The sequence below is a fragment of the Eleutherodactylus coqui genome, chromosome 9 (genome assembly GCF_035609145.1).
Source record: "Eleutherodactylus coqui strain aEleCoq1 chromosome 9, aEleCoq1.hap1, whole genome shotgun sequence".
In the NCBI taxonomy this organism is placed as follows: domain Eukaryota; kingdom Metazoa; phylum Chordata; class Amphibia; order Anura; family Eleutherodactylidae; genus Eleutherodactylus; species Eleutherodactylus coqui.
In genome coordinates, this window is record NC_089845.1 from 9420603 (window position 1) to 9437543 (window position 16941).

The 16941-nt window shown below is 43.1% G+C and overlaps 1 protein-coding gene across 1 annotated transcript in view; it reads right to left on the reverse strand.

Moving 5' to 3' along the window:
• The window catches only part of SLC9A3 (solute carrier family 9 member A3), a 285255-nt gene that overhangs the window by 175625 nt on the left and 92689 nt on the right, over nucleotides 1-16941 (reverse strand). Inside the window, exon 5 of the mRNA XM_066579077.1 lies at nucleotides 7778-7856. Coding sequence (XP_066435174.1) covers nucleotides 7778-7856 — 79 coding nt within the window. The remainder of the gene's footprint in view (nucleotides 1-7777; nucleotides 7857-16941) is intronic.

The following is a 16941-nucleotide window of genomic DNA, read 5'->3' on the forward strand; positions in this document are numbered from 1 at the left end:
CATGGGTGGAACCACTTTTAGGGCCTCCGGTGACAAGACCGTCCATCTAATTACCACAACTATCAGCATTTACAGATCCGTCGGAGATGGAACTACATGCCAAATTTTTGCAACAAAGTGTAAAAAAAAAAAAAGCCTGAAGTTGTTAAAACGAAGTTCATTGTTCCCAAAAAATAAAGCAGGCACTCGTCATATTATATACAGTATATCCAGTCATGGCACGGTAACTAATATTTTGCACAATATTATCACATGGATATTCCATAGGTGGCCACTTCACTGTCTACTGTGGTTAGTAATGCCTTCTCTGACATATTCCCAGTACACAGGGGATATCGTGGATCCAGAAATGTTAAATGCCCCACAAATGGAGTGTCCCATCTGTCTGACACCTGCCATCAGGCCTCGTTCACATTCCGATAACTCGCATCTCCCTTCCATGATCATGCTGCCAGTGTTCAACCTCGCGCAGTAGATAGCACCTCACAATTAATACAGGTGTGGGCAGTCCCAAGCCATCACTTCAGCTAATGCCACGTCATAAATTTGCATTCTGCTATTCTATGATTGTTGGCATGTCACCGTATGTGTGCGTAATATATATATGCACACATACACCTACACACACATACTAGCTGATATACCCGACTTTGCCCGAGTTAATTTGGTTCAGTTGTTTATCTGTTCGCACGAAAATTTTCATGAAGTCATGGTTACTTCAGAGGAAACAAGGAATAAAATCCATATACACATAGAGGAGCGTTAGATTCTCCTCAGACTCCATGTACCAATGTCCCTCTGCTGAATGTGCAGCCCCTCCCTCTTTCCTCACTTTTACCCTTAAAAGGTAATGCCCCTTTTATTCAAATTTAACACCAGACTGGAGGCTGCAGCCCCTTCTAAGCCTTAAAGGCATGCTCCACTGTGCAGTCCATGGCTGCTGCCTTGTGTACTTTACAGCCTTTCAATAGATACACATAGAGGTCAGTTATATTCTCCTCAGGATATACACAGAGAGTTGAGGTAGATTCCCCTCAGTATATACACAGAGGTGAGGTAGCTCCTCCTCAGTATATACACATAGAGGGGCATTAAATTCTCCTCAGTATATACACAGAGGGGTATTAGATTCTCCTCAGTATATACACATAGAGGGGCATTAGATTCTCCTCAGTATATACACATAGAGGGGCATTAGATTCTCCTCAGTATATACACATAGAGGGGCATTAGATTCTCCTCAGTATATACACATAGAGGGGCATTAGATTCTCCTCAGTATATACACATAGAGGGGCATTAGATTCTCCTCAGTATTTCCACAGAGGCGCATTAGATTCTCCTCAGTATATACACATAGAGGCGCATTAGATTCTCCACAGTATATACATATAGAGGGGCATAAATTCTCCTCAGTATATACATATAGAGGGGCATTTGATTCTCCTCAGTATATACACGTAGAAGTGAGGTAGATTCTCCTCAGTATATACTCAGAGGGGCATTAGCTTCTCCTCAGTATATACACATAGAGGGGCATTAGATTCTCCTCAGTATATACATATAGACGTGAGGTAGATTCTCCCTAGTACATGCACATGGAAGGGAGGTAGATTCTTCTCAGTATATACACAGAGGGGCATTAGATTATCCTCAGTTTATAAACATAGAGGTGAGGTAGATTCTCCTCAGTATATAGACATAGAGTGCATTAGCTTCTCCTGAGTATATACACATAGAGGTGAGGTAGATTCTCCTCACTATATACACAGAGGAGCATTAGATTCTCCTCAGTATATACACAAAGGTGAGGTAGATTCTCCTCAGTATATACACATAGAGGGGCATTAGATTCTCCTCAGTATATACACCTAGAGGTGAGGTAGATTCTCGCCAGTATATACACGTAGAAGTGAGGTAGATTCTTCTCCGTATATACACAGAGGTGAGGTAGATTCTCCTCAGTATATGCACATAGAGGGGAGGTAGATTCTCCTCAGTATATACACAGAGGTCAGTTATATTCTCCTCAGTATATACATACATAGAGGTGAGGTAGATTCTCCTCAGTATATACACATACAGGTGAGGTAGATTCTCCTCCGTATATACACAGAGAGGTGAGGTAGATTCTCCTCAGTATATACACATAGAGGTGAGGTAGATTCTCCTCAGTATATGCACATAGAGGGGCATTAGATTCTGCCTTAGTATATACACAGAGAGGAGGTAGATTCTCCCCAGTATAGACACAGAGAGGAGGTAGATTCTCCCCAGTATAGACACAGAGGTGAGGTAGGTTCTCCTCTGTATATACACACAGAGGTGAGGTAGATTCTCCTCTGTATATACACATAGAGGTGAGGTAGATTCTCCTCAGTATATACACATAGAGGTGAGGTAGATTCTCCTCAGTATATACACATAGAGGTGAGGTAGATTCTCCTCAGTATATACACATAGAGGTGAGGTAGATTCTCCTCTGTATATACACATAGAGGGAAGGTAGATTCTCCTCAGTATATACACATAGAGGTGAGGTAGATTCTCCTCTGTATATACACATAGAGGTGAGGTAGATTCTCCTCTGTATATACACATAGAGGTGAGGTAGATTCTCCTCTGTATATACACATAGAGGGAAGGTAGATTCTCCTCAGTATATACACATAGAGGTGAGGTAGATTCTCCTCAGTATACAAATCTGTATCAAGAATTGTGTCATGTATCCCAAATTTTCAGAATTTTTCACACTTAAAATTGAATATTGAAGTTGCAACCCCTTCCCTTTTTGTTACGTATGTTAGTGTGGAACCATTATGTCGGCCCTCGGGCAGGTGGACAATGATCGGCAGGACCGACAGCTGACCCAGAGGACAGATGCTCGCTTCTCAGTGCGTGGCTTGGTATGAGACAGAAACTAGGACTGACCTAGCCCTGGGCTGGTGAGAAATAGGAAATCCCTTCCAAACGTAAGTGGAGAAATCGTCCTGACCAGGACGGCCCCGAGCAGGAACCTGGGAGCTAAATAACCCCGTCAAAGCCCTGCTGTAATGGATTGTAATAAACTATGTAAAATGTCTATTGCAAATATGTGTTTATTTTCCTCACTACTAACACAGCTGCCTGTCTGAAAGTGCTGACTAACCCCCTCTTCACCCCCTTCCATCGTCCACTCAATATGGCGACTACCTCATCCAGGAATTCCAAGATAAGGACGTCAGGACTTGGAGGAAGAGACTCATATAGGACAATCACTAATCAGTACTTCATGACGTACTAACTATGCACACTTTCTATAAAACCCCATGCAGCTTGATTAGAATAAAGCAGTGTCATTCAGCTGAACAGCAAGTGTGTCAGCGTGTGATTCTTCCATACATGCGCAGGTGTCAGGCCTTGAACCTTTTAATCAGGAAGGGGGCAGATATTCATTAGGTATATTAGCACCAATCCATAGCACTACAACAGGAACAGGTCGTACGAAGCAGGAAGTGGAACCAAGGATGTGAGCAGGTGCAGGCTGGAGATAGGTTGCCACAGAGGAGACTGCAGGAGCAGCAGCCATGAGCTGTCTTGGGAAAACAACAACCCAGAAGCACTGGAAACCAGAACCATCCTTTCACATATTCAACACTGTACAAAAAACACTGTATGATGTACCAAAGATGTATATTCATCAGTCCATAATACCTTCTTCCACTCTTCAGTAGTCTACTGGATGTGCTGTTTGGCCCAGGCAAGTCTTTTTCTTTATTTTGTAATCTTAACAGTGGCTTTCTTACTGTTACCCTACCTGACAAACCTGCAGATATACAAGTTTCCAACCATGAAAAGAACTTGTCTATTTTTTTGCTGTATTAAGCTGCGCTTCAAGATTTTGTGCTGTGAGCTGCCGATCAGACAAACTGTTGAATCTCGAAAACTTGTCATCTGATTTTTATAGTGGCCTTTGGTCTGCCAGATCTCTTCTAGTCTGAGTTTTCTCCAGTTTCCAATCGTCTATTAGTGGTATAGGAAACTGTACTGACTGCCTTGACTTTCTTAGCAATGTCTGTTTGTTTCAGGTCTGTCAGTTTGAAGTAATGCCTCCCAGGGGCTGGTAGTGTAGTTTAGATAGCGGTCACCATCTAGGACCGTATTGTACTTTAGCCAGGTTAGCAAATTTATCATCACAATTTCTAATTGACCTCCCTGGCTCTTTTGTCAGTCTGGGACAACAAACGCCAAGTATCAGGTGTTCAGACTGTTTAATCACTAGCACCTATGTTTGTTGAATAGTGTTCAATTAATGGACCTATCTAACATAAGGATTGCTATGTCAGCTGTCTGTTCATTACAAAACAGCATGGTCAATTGCACTATTTGCAAACCAATCGGGTTGCCTTTACAGGTCGACTGTCTAGTGTAAGGCAACAAGATTGATTGCATTATAATCGCAAATCAATCTGTTTGTGTAAATCAGCCTCCACAGTCGTCTGTTTAGTGTAAAGCAGTGTTATTAATTACACTACACTAAAAATCATTCTATTTGCTTTTACATAATGTGCAATTAATCTACCAGCCTTCTTACATCGGCGCATTAAAAAACCAGTTCTTACGCGCAATTTTTGTGCAACTGCTGTTTGCTATTCGAACCCATTGCAACAAGAATTGTGTGCAGTTGATTGGCATCGCACAATTTTTGTGCATCATTCAGTCTTATTTTCGTCCTGATGAAGCATCGCGCCAAATAATCTGTCTTGCGCTGCGGAAACGCGTTGACGATTAGACGATTACGGACGATCTTGTTCGCCCTGGTCCACATTGGATTTCAGCTAACTATTTATATGTTCATCAAAGTCGCAATTTTGCGAATTGACATATATTATAAGTAGCTTGGACTTCTCCTGACTTAATTGTCATTACAAGTCCAGCCTTCTAGCCTGTTTCCGATGATATAGACTTTGACCTAATTTAAGAACTGGGTCTTGTCAGATCGATGACCCTATGGGGAAGTGAATAAGTCTAGTAACAAATAAGGTTACGGACTCAGTACAGTGCTCCCATAAGCGAGTGTACTAGTATAATATTTGTCTAGTGTGGATGATCTAATTGTCATTATCCACCACTTAGGGTTTTATGAGTGACGCTCTCTAGTTGTTTTGGAACAGTGTCTTTCCATCAATAGGCATGTTCTTATTAATGCATAACAACATGGAGTTATCTCAGTAGGCGCTACCACTTTCTGGTCCCTTGTATACCTGATAACGGCCCGCTACGGTCACCACCTTATCTGGTAGCCCCTCTTATCATTATCAATTTAAATAATATATTAAAATTCTGTATTTGAGTCATTCTAATTACTTAAGCAAATTGCGCTAACCCCATAGGCAATTAATTTTGTGGTTGTTTTGTATGGTTGTCTGTCATTTTGTGTCCGTTTGGGTCGGAACCATCCTGCCTTAGCAGTAATGGTTTATCATTAATATTAATAAAGGTTATATTTTAGTTTCAGGCACTTTCAGTGACAAATAGTCTCTGTAGATCACATCTACACTTCAAAAGAGTTATAATTGTCTGCCTGTCTTATTTGGTGAATTGCCTTTCTCTTGCCATTCTGATAGTAATATGCTCAGTCCTGAAGACCACAACTGTCCAAGCCCTGCCCTAGAGGGTGGAATGCCATCTGTACCAACACTGCTTATATAGAATCACAGGGTCTGGAAGTAATCTACAAACGTTGAGACACCTATAGGAATAGTTTGCATCCAATTTTAAATCACAATTTCCTTTCTGCCCTGAAAAAAGCGCTTTATAAAAATCATAAATTAAGACTATTGTTGCATTTCAGGTTAAAATTACATAATATTTTTAGGTTTTTAATTTATTTTTGAATGATTCGACCATTTTGCCAGACTTGAACTGAGTTAATGTAAAAACTAACTGGAAAGATTGAGGCATCCTAAAATGTTTGACCAGGCTATATATATATATATATATATATATATATATATATATATATATATATATATATATATATATATATATATATATATATATTATATATATATATATATATATATATATATATAATTAGCCTTGTGTGGCGCAGAGTGTAAGCTCTCGCTCAGAACCTGAAGGTAGCAAGTTCAATCCCCGAATGGTTCAGGTAGCTGACGCATGATTGACTTCAGCCTTCCATCCTTCCGGGGTCGGTGAAATGAGAACCCAGTTTGGTGTGGGGGGGTAATGAATAAAAATTACCTGAAAGCGCTGCGTAATAAGTTGGCGCTCTACAAATAGCTATATATATATATACACACACACACACAGTTTTAGTGTGCACAGTACAAAAGTCATAAAATCTAAGAAAAAAACCTATATAAACTTGGTACTGCTACTGCTGTAACTATGCTGACACAGAGGATAATGCTTTCATGTTATTCAAACTGCATGGTGAACACCATAAAAACAAGACTTAAAACACAATGGCAGAGTTTCTATTTTTTATGTCATCTACCTCCCACCCCCACAAAAAAATAAAACAAAACCGAAGTTCTACAATATATTATATGTATTCCAAAATGATGCTGTTAAGAAAATAGAGCAAAGAACCAAGCCTTCATACGGCTATCTGTATGGAAAAATAAAAAGCGTTACTGCTTTTGGAATACGAGAATTAAACTGAAAAATTGTCGAGCTTTAGGTCCTAAATTGGTCCAGTCAGTAAGGGGTTAAAGGTAACTTATTGTCATTTACTCCAAAATCATGAAGAAAAGAATACATTTGGCTTTAGCAAAAAGAGAACCTGTCTGCAGATCCATCCTGCCTCCTTGGGCAGCATGAACCCGGGACAGAGCCCCTCCATGCAAGTGCTGTACGGAAATGGCGTGTCAGAATAAACACACTTCAAAGTTAAACTCCGAGTCAAAGAGGTTGGCTGTTCTGCCCCGATCATGTGACTGACAGCTCTCTCCCTATACAGAGCTGTGACTCTACACACTGCGGGAAGGGAGAGGGCGCCACGGCCGGCTCTTGGACTCAGAGCTTAAGGCCTCATGTCCACGGGGAAAATCAGGCCCGCTACGGATTCTCCATGGAGAATCCGTAGCGGGTCCCTCCTGCCCCGCGGACATGAGCGCTGAAAATAAGAATAAAACTTACCTCCCGCCCGCTCCGGTTCTTCCCTTCGCCGCGGCGTCATCTTCTCTGCGTCGCGGCCGGATCTTCTTTCTTCGGTGACGTGCCCTGCGCATGCGCCAGCCCGAAGAAAAAAAGATCCGGCCGCGACGGAGAGAAGATGGCGCTGCAGCGAAGGCAAGAACCGGAGCGGGTGAGTAAATTCCGATTTTTGTCTCCCGCGGATCCGGACGGCTTCCATAGGCTTCAATAGAAGCCTGCAGGAGCCGTCCCCGCGGGAGACCCGCACGAAAATGGAGCATGGTCCAGATTTTTTCATGCTCCATTTTTTTAAAATCACTTTTATTGACCATCAGTGGGTATTTATCTACCCGCGGGTGGTCAATGCATCCCTATGGGGTGCGGATCCGCGGGCAGGAGAAGAGTTAAAATCCGCTGCGGATTTTAATTCTTCTTTTGCCCGTGGACATGAGGCCTAAAAGTGTTTATCCTGAAACGCTACAGCATTACAAAATGACATGGGGCAGTGGGGCAGTGCGAAGCTCTCCTGGGATCATCCAGCCGTGGTTCAGGCAGCATGCATCTGCTGCCATGTTCCTTTAATGCACTTTTAAACTAAATGAAACTTTATTTCTAGGATTATGAACATACATACCGACACCTTTGACACAATCCACACCAGTCACATTTTCACCACCAATGGCAACAAAAGAGTCAAACACGTTATACAGTACCTGAAATAAAGCATGTAGCATAAATTAGCATGTTGAAAGAAACTTATTTGCTTTTGTGTGGATTCATTAATTCTAAACCCTATAGACAGTAAAGGACATTTATAAAGCATCCATCCCCAAAATTACATTTTGTTTTAAATCGATATAAAGAGAATTAAATATCATCCTAAAAAAAGTGATAGTTTCCCTTACATTAAGGGGTAACATAGTAAGTTAGCCTGAATGAAGACAATGTCCATCCGCTATAACCCCACCCCCACCCCCTCTTGGTCAAAAAAATCCTTCCGACTCCATATGGCAGTCAGAATAATCCCTGGATTCAACATTTTAGTTCCTGCCTGACTCTAAGACCCGGATCAACAACCTGCGGGTCACCTATTGTCTATATCCTGTAATATCGTAGCGCTCTAGAGAGACATCTAGTCCCTCTTAAACTCTTCTATGGATTTTGCCATCACCACGTCCTCAGGCAGAGAGTTCCACAGTCTCACTGCTCTTACAGTAAAGAACCCCCTTCTGTGTTGGTGATGAAACCTGCTTTCTTCTAGACGTAGAGAATGCCCTCTTGCTACCGTCGCAGTCCTGGGTATAAACAGATCCCGGGAGAGATCCTTGTATCGTCCCCTCATGTATTTATACAGCGTTATTTGGTCGCCCCTTAACTGTCTTTTTTCCAGGGTAAATAATCCCAGTTTTGGTGCCTCTCTGGGTATTCCAGTCCCTTCATTCCATGTATTAGTTTAGTTGCCCTTCTTTGAACCCCCTCCAGCACTGTAACAGCTTTCCTGAGCACCGGTGTCCAGAACTGTGCGCAGTATTCCATGTGAGGTCTGACAAGTGCCTTATATAGTGGAAGGATAATGTTCTCGTCCCTCGCCCCTATACCTCTTTTAATGCACCCCAAGACTTTATTAGCTTTTGCAGCAGCTGACTGGCATTGATTGCTCCAGTTAGATCTACAGTCCACTAGTACCCTCAGGTCTTTTGCCTAGCAGTACCCCAGTTAATGTATATTGGTGACATCCGTTTCTCCTGCCCATGTGCAGAACCTTACATTTATCAACATTGATCTTCATTTGCCATTTTTCTCCCCAAGCCCCCGGCTTATCTCGGTCCGTTTGTAGCCGCACATTGTCCTCCGTTGTATTAATTATCTTGTATAATTTTGTATCATCTGCAAATATTGGTATTTTACTGTGCAGCCCCTCTATCAGGTCTTTGATAAATATGTTGAACAGAATGGGGCCTAGTACTGAACCCTGTGGCCCCCCACTAGTAACGTTGACCCAATCAGTATGAACCATTTATTACCACACCCTGCTTTCTATCTTTGAGCCAGTTCTTTACCTAGATACACACGTTTTCACCCAATCCGAGCTGTCTCATTTTATATATCAGCCTATTACACGGCACGGTGTCAAATGCTTTAGAGAAGTCCAGATATACAAGATCAATAGACTCCCCCAGGTCCAGCCTAGAGCTTACTTCATCGTAGAAGCTGATCAGATTGGTCTGACATGATCGACTCCTCATGAACCCATACTGGTGAGGAATTATACTGTTGTTCTTCTTGAGGTATTGTAGGATGGCATCTCTCAGAAAGCCCTTGAATTTTTCCCGTTACTGAAGTGAGACTTACGGGCCTGTAGTTACCAGGCTCTTTTTTGACCCCTTTTTGTATATTGGAACCACATTGGCAATTTGCCAATCCAGTGGTACAACCCTGGTTTCGATAGTGTCCATAAATATAAGGAATAGCTTTCTAGCTATCACATCACTTAGTTCCCTTAAAACCCTTTGGTGTATTCCATGTGGGCTGGGCGATTTTTCGATTTTAATTCTCTTTAATTGGCTCTGCACTTCCCCCGCAAAATACATACCTAACACAGGAGGATTAGTTTTATTTTCCTGCATTTCATGTGACATTTCTTTTTCATTCGTAAATAAACTTGAGAACAACTATTTAATAGGTTTGCCTTCCCTCCATCATCTTCTATGATTTCTCCTGCATTATTTGTTAAAGGGCCAGCGCTCTCAGTGCAAATCCTTTTACTGTTTTATATAATTGAAGAATAGTTTAGTTATGTTTACTCTCTTTGGCGATCAGTCTTTCTGCCTCCTCCTTAGCAATTTTGATCTTTTCTTTGCATATTTTGTTTTTTTCCCCTGTATGATTTTAGTACTTCTTTGCTGCCTTCTTGCTAAAGTAGTTTAAACACTTTCTTTTTATCGTTTATTGCCCCTCTTACCGTCTTGTTAGTCCACAATGTTTTTTTTAACTTGTAGTTCTTTTGTTTTTAAAAGGGAATGAACTGCTCACATGAGGTAATTAGGATGTTTTTAAACTTTTAACTATTTGTCCTCTGTACTGAGGATGTTGTCCCAATTAATGTTACTGATAGTAACTCTGAGCTGATCAAATTTTGCTTTACAAAAGTTTAGTTTATTTGTCGCTCCCTGATAAGGCTTCCTAATGAATGACAGCTGGAAGTTGATTATGTTGTGGTTGCTGTTTCCCAAGTGTCCCTGCCCTTGAACCCCCTTGATTCTTTCTGGTTTGTTAGTTATTAATTAGACCAGACTGGCCCTCCCTCTAGTTGGCTCCTGCACCAGTTGGGTAAGGTAGGTTTCTTTCATTGTTCTCAAGAACTTATTGCCCTTGTGAAATTTGTAGCTTTCGTCTTCCCATATTAGATCCGGAGAAATAATGCCCCCCATGATAATTACTTTGTTGCGGTTTGACGCCTCTTCTATTTGTCTTAAAGGGGTTGTCCCGCGGCAGCAAGTGGGTCTATACACTTCTGTATGGCCATAATAATGCACTTTGTAATGTACATTGTGCATTAATTATGAGCCATACAGAAGTTATAAGAAGTTTTTTACTTACCTGCTCCGTTGCTAGCGTCCTCGTTCCCATGGAGCCGACTAATTTTCGCCCTCCGATGGCCAAATTAGCCGCGCTTGCGCAGTCCGGGTCTTCTGCTCTCTTCAATGGAGCCGCTCGTGCAGAATGCCGGCTCCGTGTAGCTCCGCCCCGTCACGTGCCGATTCCAGCCAATCAGGAGGCTGGAATCGGCAATGGACCGCACAGAAGAGCTGCGGTCCACGGAGGAAGCAGACCCCGGCGGCCATCTTCAGCAGGTAAGTATGAAGACGCCGGACCGCCGGGATTCAGGTAAGCGCTGAGCGGTTTGTTTTTTTAACCCCTGCATCGGGGTTGTCTCGCGCCGAACGGGGGGGGGGGGGGGGTTGAAAAAACAAAAAAAAAAAACCGTTTCGGCGCGGGACAACCCCTTTAATAATAAGTTTTCCAGTTTCTTATGTTATTTTTGGTGGCTTATAGAAAACCCCTATCAGGATTTTGTTTGTTTTCTCTCCCTGTATTTGTATCCACAGAGATTCCACGTGTTCATCTCCTACACCTATATCTTCTCGTAGGATTTAACATACAGACATACCCCTCCCCTTTCTGGTTCCCACGGTCTCTTCTGAAGAGATTACAGCCCTGTAAATTTACCGCCCAATCGCACTTATCAAGCAAGGTTTCCATTATTCCCAGGTGTGTCAGGTCACGTGTCTGTGTCAGAGTTTATGTACACGTGATGGGAAGAGAGAGTGGGGTCTTGAGGAGAGTCGGCGGGGAGCAATGGAGGAAGAGGAGAGGTGGTATGATGGTCCTGCCAGAGCGTAGCCATGCCAGAAATCCTTCTTCTAGAGGTTGCCTTTGCAGAGTGTAGAAGCTGGACACCATGGAAACGTGTGGGGGTACAGCGCAGGGACTGCATGTAACCAGAGAGAGAAGCCACAAGTGTGCGAGTATAGTAAGTGTCTGGCAGCAGAGAGAGTTGGTCCAGGAGGAAAAGCCTACACATAACTATGACTGTGCATGCATAATGCCCTGGGAATCCTCATTGCTTCTACAATGTACAAGTCGCTTTGTGCAAGAACCGTTTTATTGTTACTTCATGAAGAGTTAGGCTAGGTTCACACAGAGCGGATTTGCCGGGGAAATTCCGTGCGGAATTTCGCCACAGCAAATCCGCATGCGGCCGCTAATCCCGGGATTAGCCAGCCAAGTGGACGAGATTTCTCAGAAAGCTCGTCCACATGGGATGGCAAATCCGCTGCGGCTAATCCGGCAGAAACCACCGCTGCGGTGCGGCTTTGCTGACCGCAGCCGCGGATTTGCCAACCCGCAGCATGTCCATTCTTTTTTTCTTTCCGCTGCGGCCGCGCTCTCCTCTATGGGAGTGCCGGCCGCAGCAGAAGAGCGAGCGGCCGGGCTGCTTCAAAGCCGCCGCGGGTTTTTCCGCGGCGGTGCTCCCGGCGGAAATCTCAGTTTTTTCTGCGGCCAAACCGCGGGATTTGCTTCGGGAATCCGCTCCGTGTGAACCCAGCCTTTGAGTAAACAGACAGGACTGAAGGCTTCCGGTTTTCACTCAGAAAATACCATCTGTGTGTGGACTACTTTATTTAAGTTGGGTGATCTGCCGCAGAAGAAAGAACGTTGGTGTCACGGTGACAAACAGGACTAACAGGTAACTAATTGTGATCTCCCCTTGTCAGTAATGGGGTCAGGTTCTTAGCCACCCACAGTGAGGAGACAGTACAGCCCTGTGACAAGATTGTTTCTCTACCCCACTGTCTCCTGGTTTGAGGGCCTACTCCTTGGACGCTGCAAGTGCAGCCAGTAACATGTCCAATGCATGAGATGTCTCCCAGAGTGCAACCAGTAATATCTCCAACTAATTGTATGTCACCAAGAGTGGAGCCAGTTACATCCCCAACATATTAAGTAGGTCCATAATCAATGCTCGTGCCAAATTTCATGTTTCTATGACATCGGGAAGTGAGAGCATTAGATTATGTACGTAAAATTTGGACGCTAATTCTTTTGCGCTTAGAATTGAATAATCGAGTTGGGACCCATTAGCTTTTCCTATTTATGACATATTCAATGCTTATGGCAAATTGCATGTTTCTATGACATTGGGAAGTGAGAGAATTAGATTTCGTACGTAAAATTTGGATGCTAATTCTTTTGTGCTTAGAATTGAATAATCGAGTTGGGACCTTTTTACTTTTCCTATTTTGGACATAATCTATGCTTGTGCCAAATTTCAAGTTTCTCCGACATCTGGAAGTTGGAGAATTAGTGGTGAGTCAGTCAGTCAGTCAGTGAGGGCTTTCGTCTTTATATATATAGATTACTAGTAATTATTAGGTCGTTGTTAGTAGTTTGATATCTCCAGGTTATACCAGCATGCTCCATATCACTATACAGGATGTCTAGCTTATACAAGCTGTTCATATATAATTATATACAGGAGACACTCAGGTTATACCAGCATGCTCCATATCGCTATATACAGGATATATAACTTGTACCAGTTGTACATACAGTATATAATATACAGGAGATTCCCAGGTTATACCAGCATGTTCCATATCACTATTGTAGCAAGTTGGGGTACACTTGCCTGCGGATCGCCAACCTCTTGCACATGAAAATGGCACACCACATGTGTAGAAACCGCCCAGGAGATGTGGATTTCTTTATCTGGCTCCTGCCAGCCTTTATTTGTCATCACCGCAATCACAAAACACAGCAATATCATCCAACGTCAATATACACCGTCCATATGCACCCCACTTAGGTGTGAGTACAGGGTTGTCGACCCTGACGGACTCTGGCCTCTGCTACGCCACCAGCCTGCAGCACCTCGGCTCTTTCTAACTCGCAACACGTCCTCTCCATATCTTGGGTTTTCATTTGCAGTTTCTTACAGTCCTGTTCATACTGCACAGATTGTGCCTCCAGACATACTCTGCGATCAGCCTCATCTCTGGTTACATCTCTGAGGTCTTGTATCTCTTCATGGGCTGTTGAAAGATATCCCTCATACTTTTTCTCACTTCTCATCTCTTCTAAGCTCTGTTCACACTGAACATTCTTCTGTTCCAGCAACACCCGGTGATCAGCTTCCTCCTTAGCAATCTCTCCAGATGCTCATTCCCCTTTAAGAGAGCTGCACTCTGTTTTCAGCTGCCCAGCTTCTTGGAGAATACTTTCCTTTTAGGAATCATAGGAAGATAGTCCATCATTTCCAATAGCAGTTTGCAATGCTTCCTCAATAAACTTCACCTGAGCTTGCATTGGTGCAAATCCCTCCTGAATTTTAAACAAGCGTTCTCTTGCTGTCTCACCCGAGACCTCAGGATCTGCCCTGACAACCTCACTTGTCTCACTAGCAGCAGTCTTTTTCTTCTTTTTTCTCTTTTTTGCAGATTTAGTACAATCTATCCTTTCTCTCTAAAGGCATAGTACTACTCACTCCAGCATTTCTAGTCTTACACCCCCTATCTTCACTATTACTTCCCCCTCACACTAGAGGTATACTTGCACAGGCTCCCACATGGGCGTTGGCTGCACTCCTCATTGCACCCTGTTCACATCCTGGCTTTATTTGGGAAACATATCTACACATATTAGGCACAGAATACATCCCACCATCCCCCACACATGACATTTCAGGGTTAATGGTCTTTTCTTGCACCACCCGGTCAGCAACACAGTTCTCAGACAAATTTTCCTTAAATGTCCGTGCACACTGTGCAGCTTTCATGGGATCATCGTGCACAGAAAACGTATCATGCAACACATTATGTACCGTACGGTTTTTGAACTTTTTTGCATCCAGTGCAGACACAGAATGTTTTCCTTGCCGGAGAGTACTGAGAAAACTGCAGTTATGCAGCATTTTAACCACATTGGCATCAATTCTTCCCCTCTCAAGTCCATACTACCCAGAACCCACAGTCTCTTTAGTGGCCTCACCACTCCATGGATTCTTCTCCAGATCTCTGTTACAGTCCTTTGGCGGGGACACCTCCTGCTGTGCCCTCAAAGCTCTGCAGTTAGCCTCCAACACAGACCAGTGGTGTTTTACTGGCCATTTTGCCACTGGACATCCGAACATACGCAAGTCCATCTGCAAACACACCCAGCATGGCTCTTTCTGGTTGCCTCCTGCACCACCCGCCATCTTGACTGCACAGTCCATAATACACAAACAAATTCACTAACTTGCCCCACAGACTTCCTCTGCCTGGTCCTCTAGTGCTCCCACAGCAACAGCAAACTTCGGCCTCCTGGCCCTTTAAACGGCATCCAGCACAACCGCACACTCAGCCTCCTGGCCCTTTAAACGGCATCCAGCACAACCGCACACTCAGCCTCCTGGCCCTTTAAACGGCATCCAGCACAACCGCACACTCAGCCTCCTGGCCCTTTAAACTCTGCATACGGCAGCTCTGCTCCCAGCGAACATCCATGTGTAGTTCCTGCAGCTTTGTGCGCCACTCCAGATCTTGCCAGCGCATCCTCCACCATATGTACACTGCTCCATATCACTATATACAGGATGTGTAAAACTTATACCAGCTGTACATATATAATTATATACAGGAAATACCCACGGTATACCAGCATGTTCTATATCACTATATACAGGAGATGTATAACTTATACCAGCTGTACATATATAATTATATACAGGAGATACCCAGGTTATACCAGCATGCTCCATATCACTATATACAGGAGATGTATAACTTATACCAGCTGTACATATATAAAAATATATACAGGAGATACCCAGGTTATACCAGCATGCTCCATATCACTATATACAGGGGGTGTATAACTTATACCAGCTGTACATATATAATTATATACAGGAGATACCCAGGTTACACCAGCACAAGTTGGGGTACACTTTCCTGTGGATCGCTGACCTCTTGCACATGAAAATGGCACACCACACGTGTAGAAACTGCCCAGAAGATGTGGATTTCTTTATCTGGCTCCTGCCAGCCTTTATTTGTCATCAACGCAATCACAAAACACAGCAATATCATCCATATGCACCCCACCTTGGGTGTGAGTCCAGGATTGTCGGACCCTGGACCCTGACCCTCACCCTGACCCTGACCCTGACCCTGACCCTGACCCTCACCCTCACCCTCACCCTCACCCTCACCCGCCTACAGCACCTCAGCTCTGCTGCACTGGTCCTCTCTCTTCTAACTTGATTCTGGCAGGAACTGGCCCTTTTCTAGTTCCTGCTCCACCCCTTTGTGTTAACCCTCCCACCAGAAGTCCTGTCTGCAGCCCTCTACAGGCCCTTCTGTGTACTGCACTACTACACTATATACAGGATGTCTAGCTTATACAAGCTGTTCATATATAATCATATACAGGAGACACCCAGGTTATACCAGCATGCTCCATATCACTATATACAGGATGTATAACTTATACCAGCTGTACATATATAATTATATAAGGAGATACCCAGGTTATACCAGCATGCTCCATATCACTATATACAGGAGATGTATAACTTATACCAGCTGTACATATATAATTATATACAGGAAATACCCACGGTATACCAGCATGTTCCATATCACTATATACAGGAGATGTATAACGTATACCAGCTGTACATATATAATTATATACAGGAGATGTATAACTTCTACCAGCTGTACATATATAATAATATACAGGGGATACCCAGGTTATACTAGCATGCTCCATATCACTATATACAGGGGGTGTATAACTTATACCAGCAGTACATATATAATTATATACAGGAGATGTATAACTTATACCAGCTGTACATATATAATTATATACAGGAGATACCCACGTTGTACCAGCATGCTCCATATCAGTATATACAGGATGTATAACTTATATCAGCTGTACATATATAATTATATACAGGAGATACCCAGGTTACACCAGCATGCTCCATATCACTATATACAGGATGTCTAGCTTATACCAGCTGTACATGCATAATTATATACCGTATATACCCAGGTTATGCCAGCTGTACATATATAATTATATACAAAAGAGATACCCAGCTTATACCAGCATGCTCCATATCACTATATACAGGATGTATAACTTATACAAGCTGTACATATATAATTATATGCAGGAGATACCCAGGTTATACCAGCATGGTCCATATCACTATATACAGCATGTATAACTTATACCAGC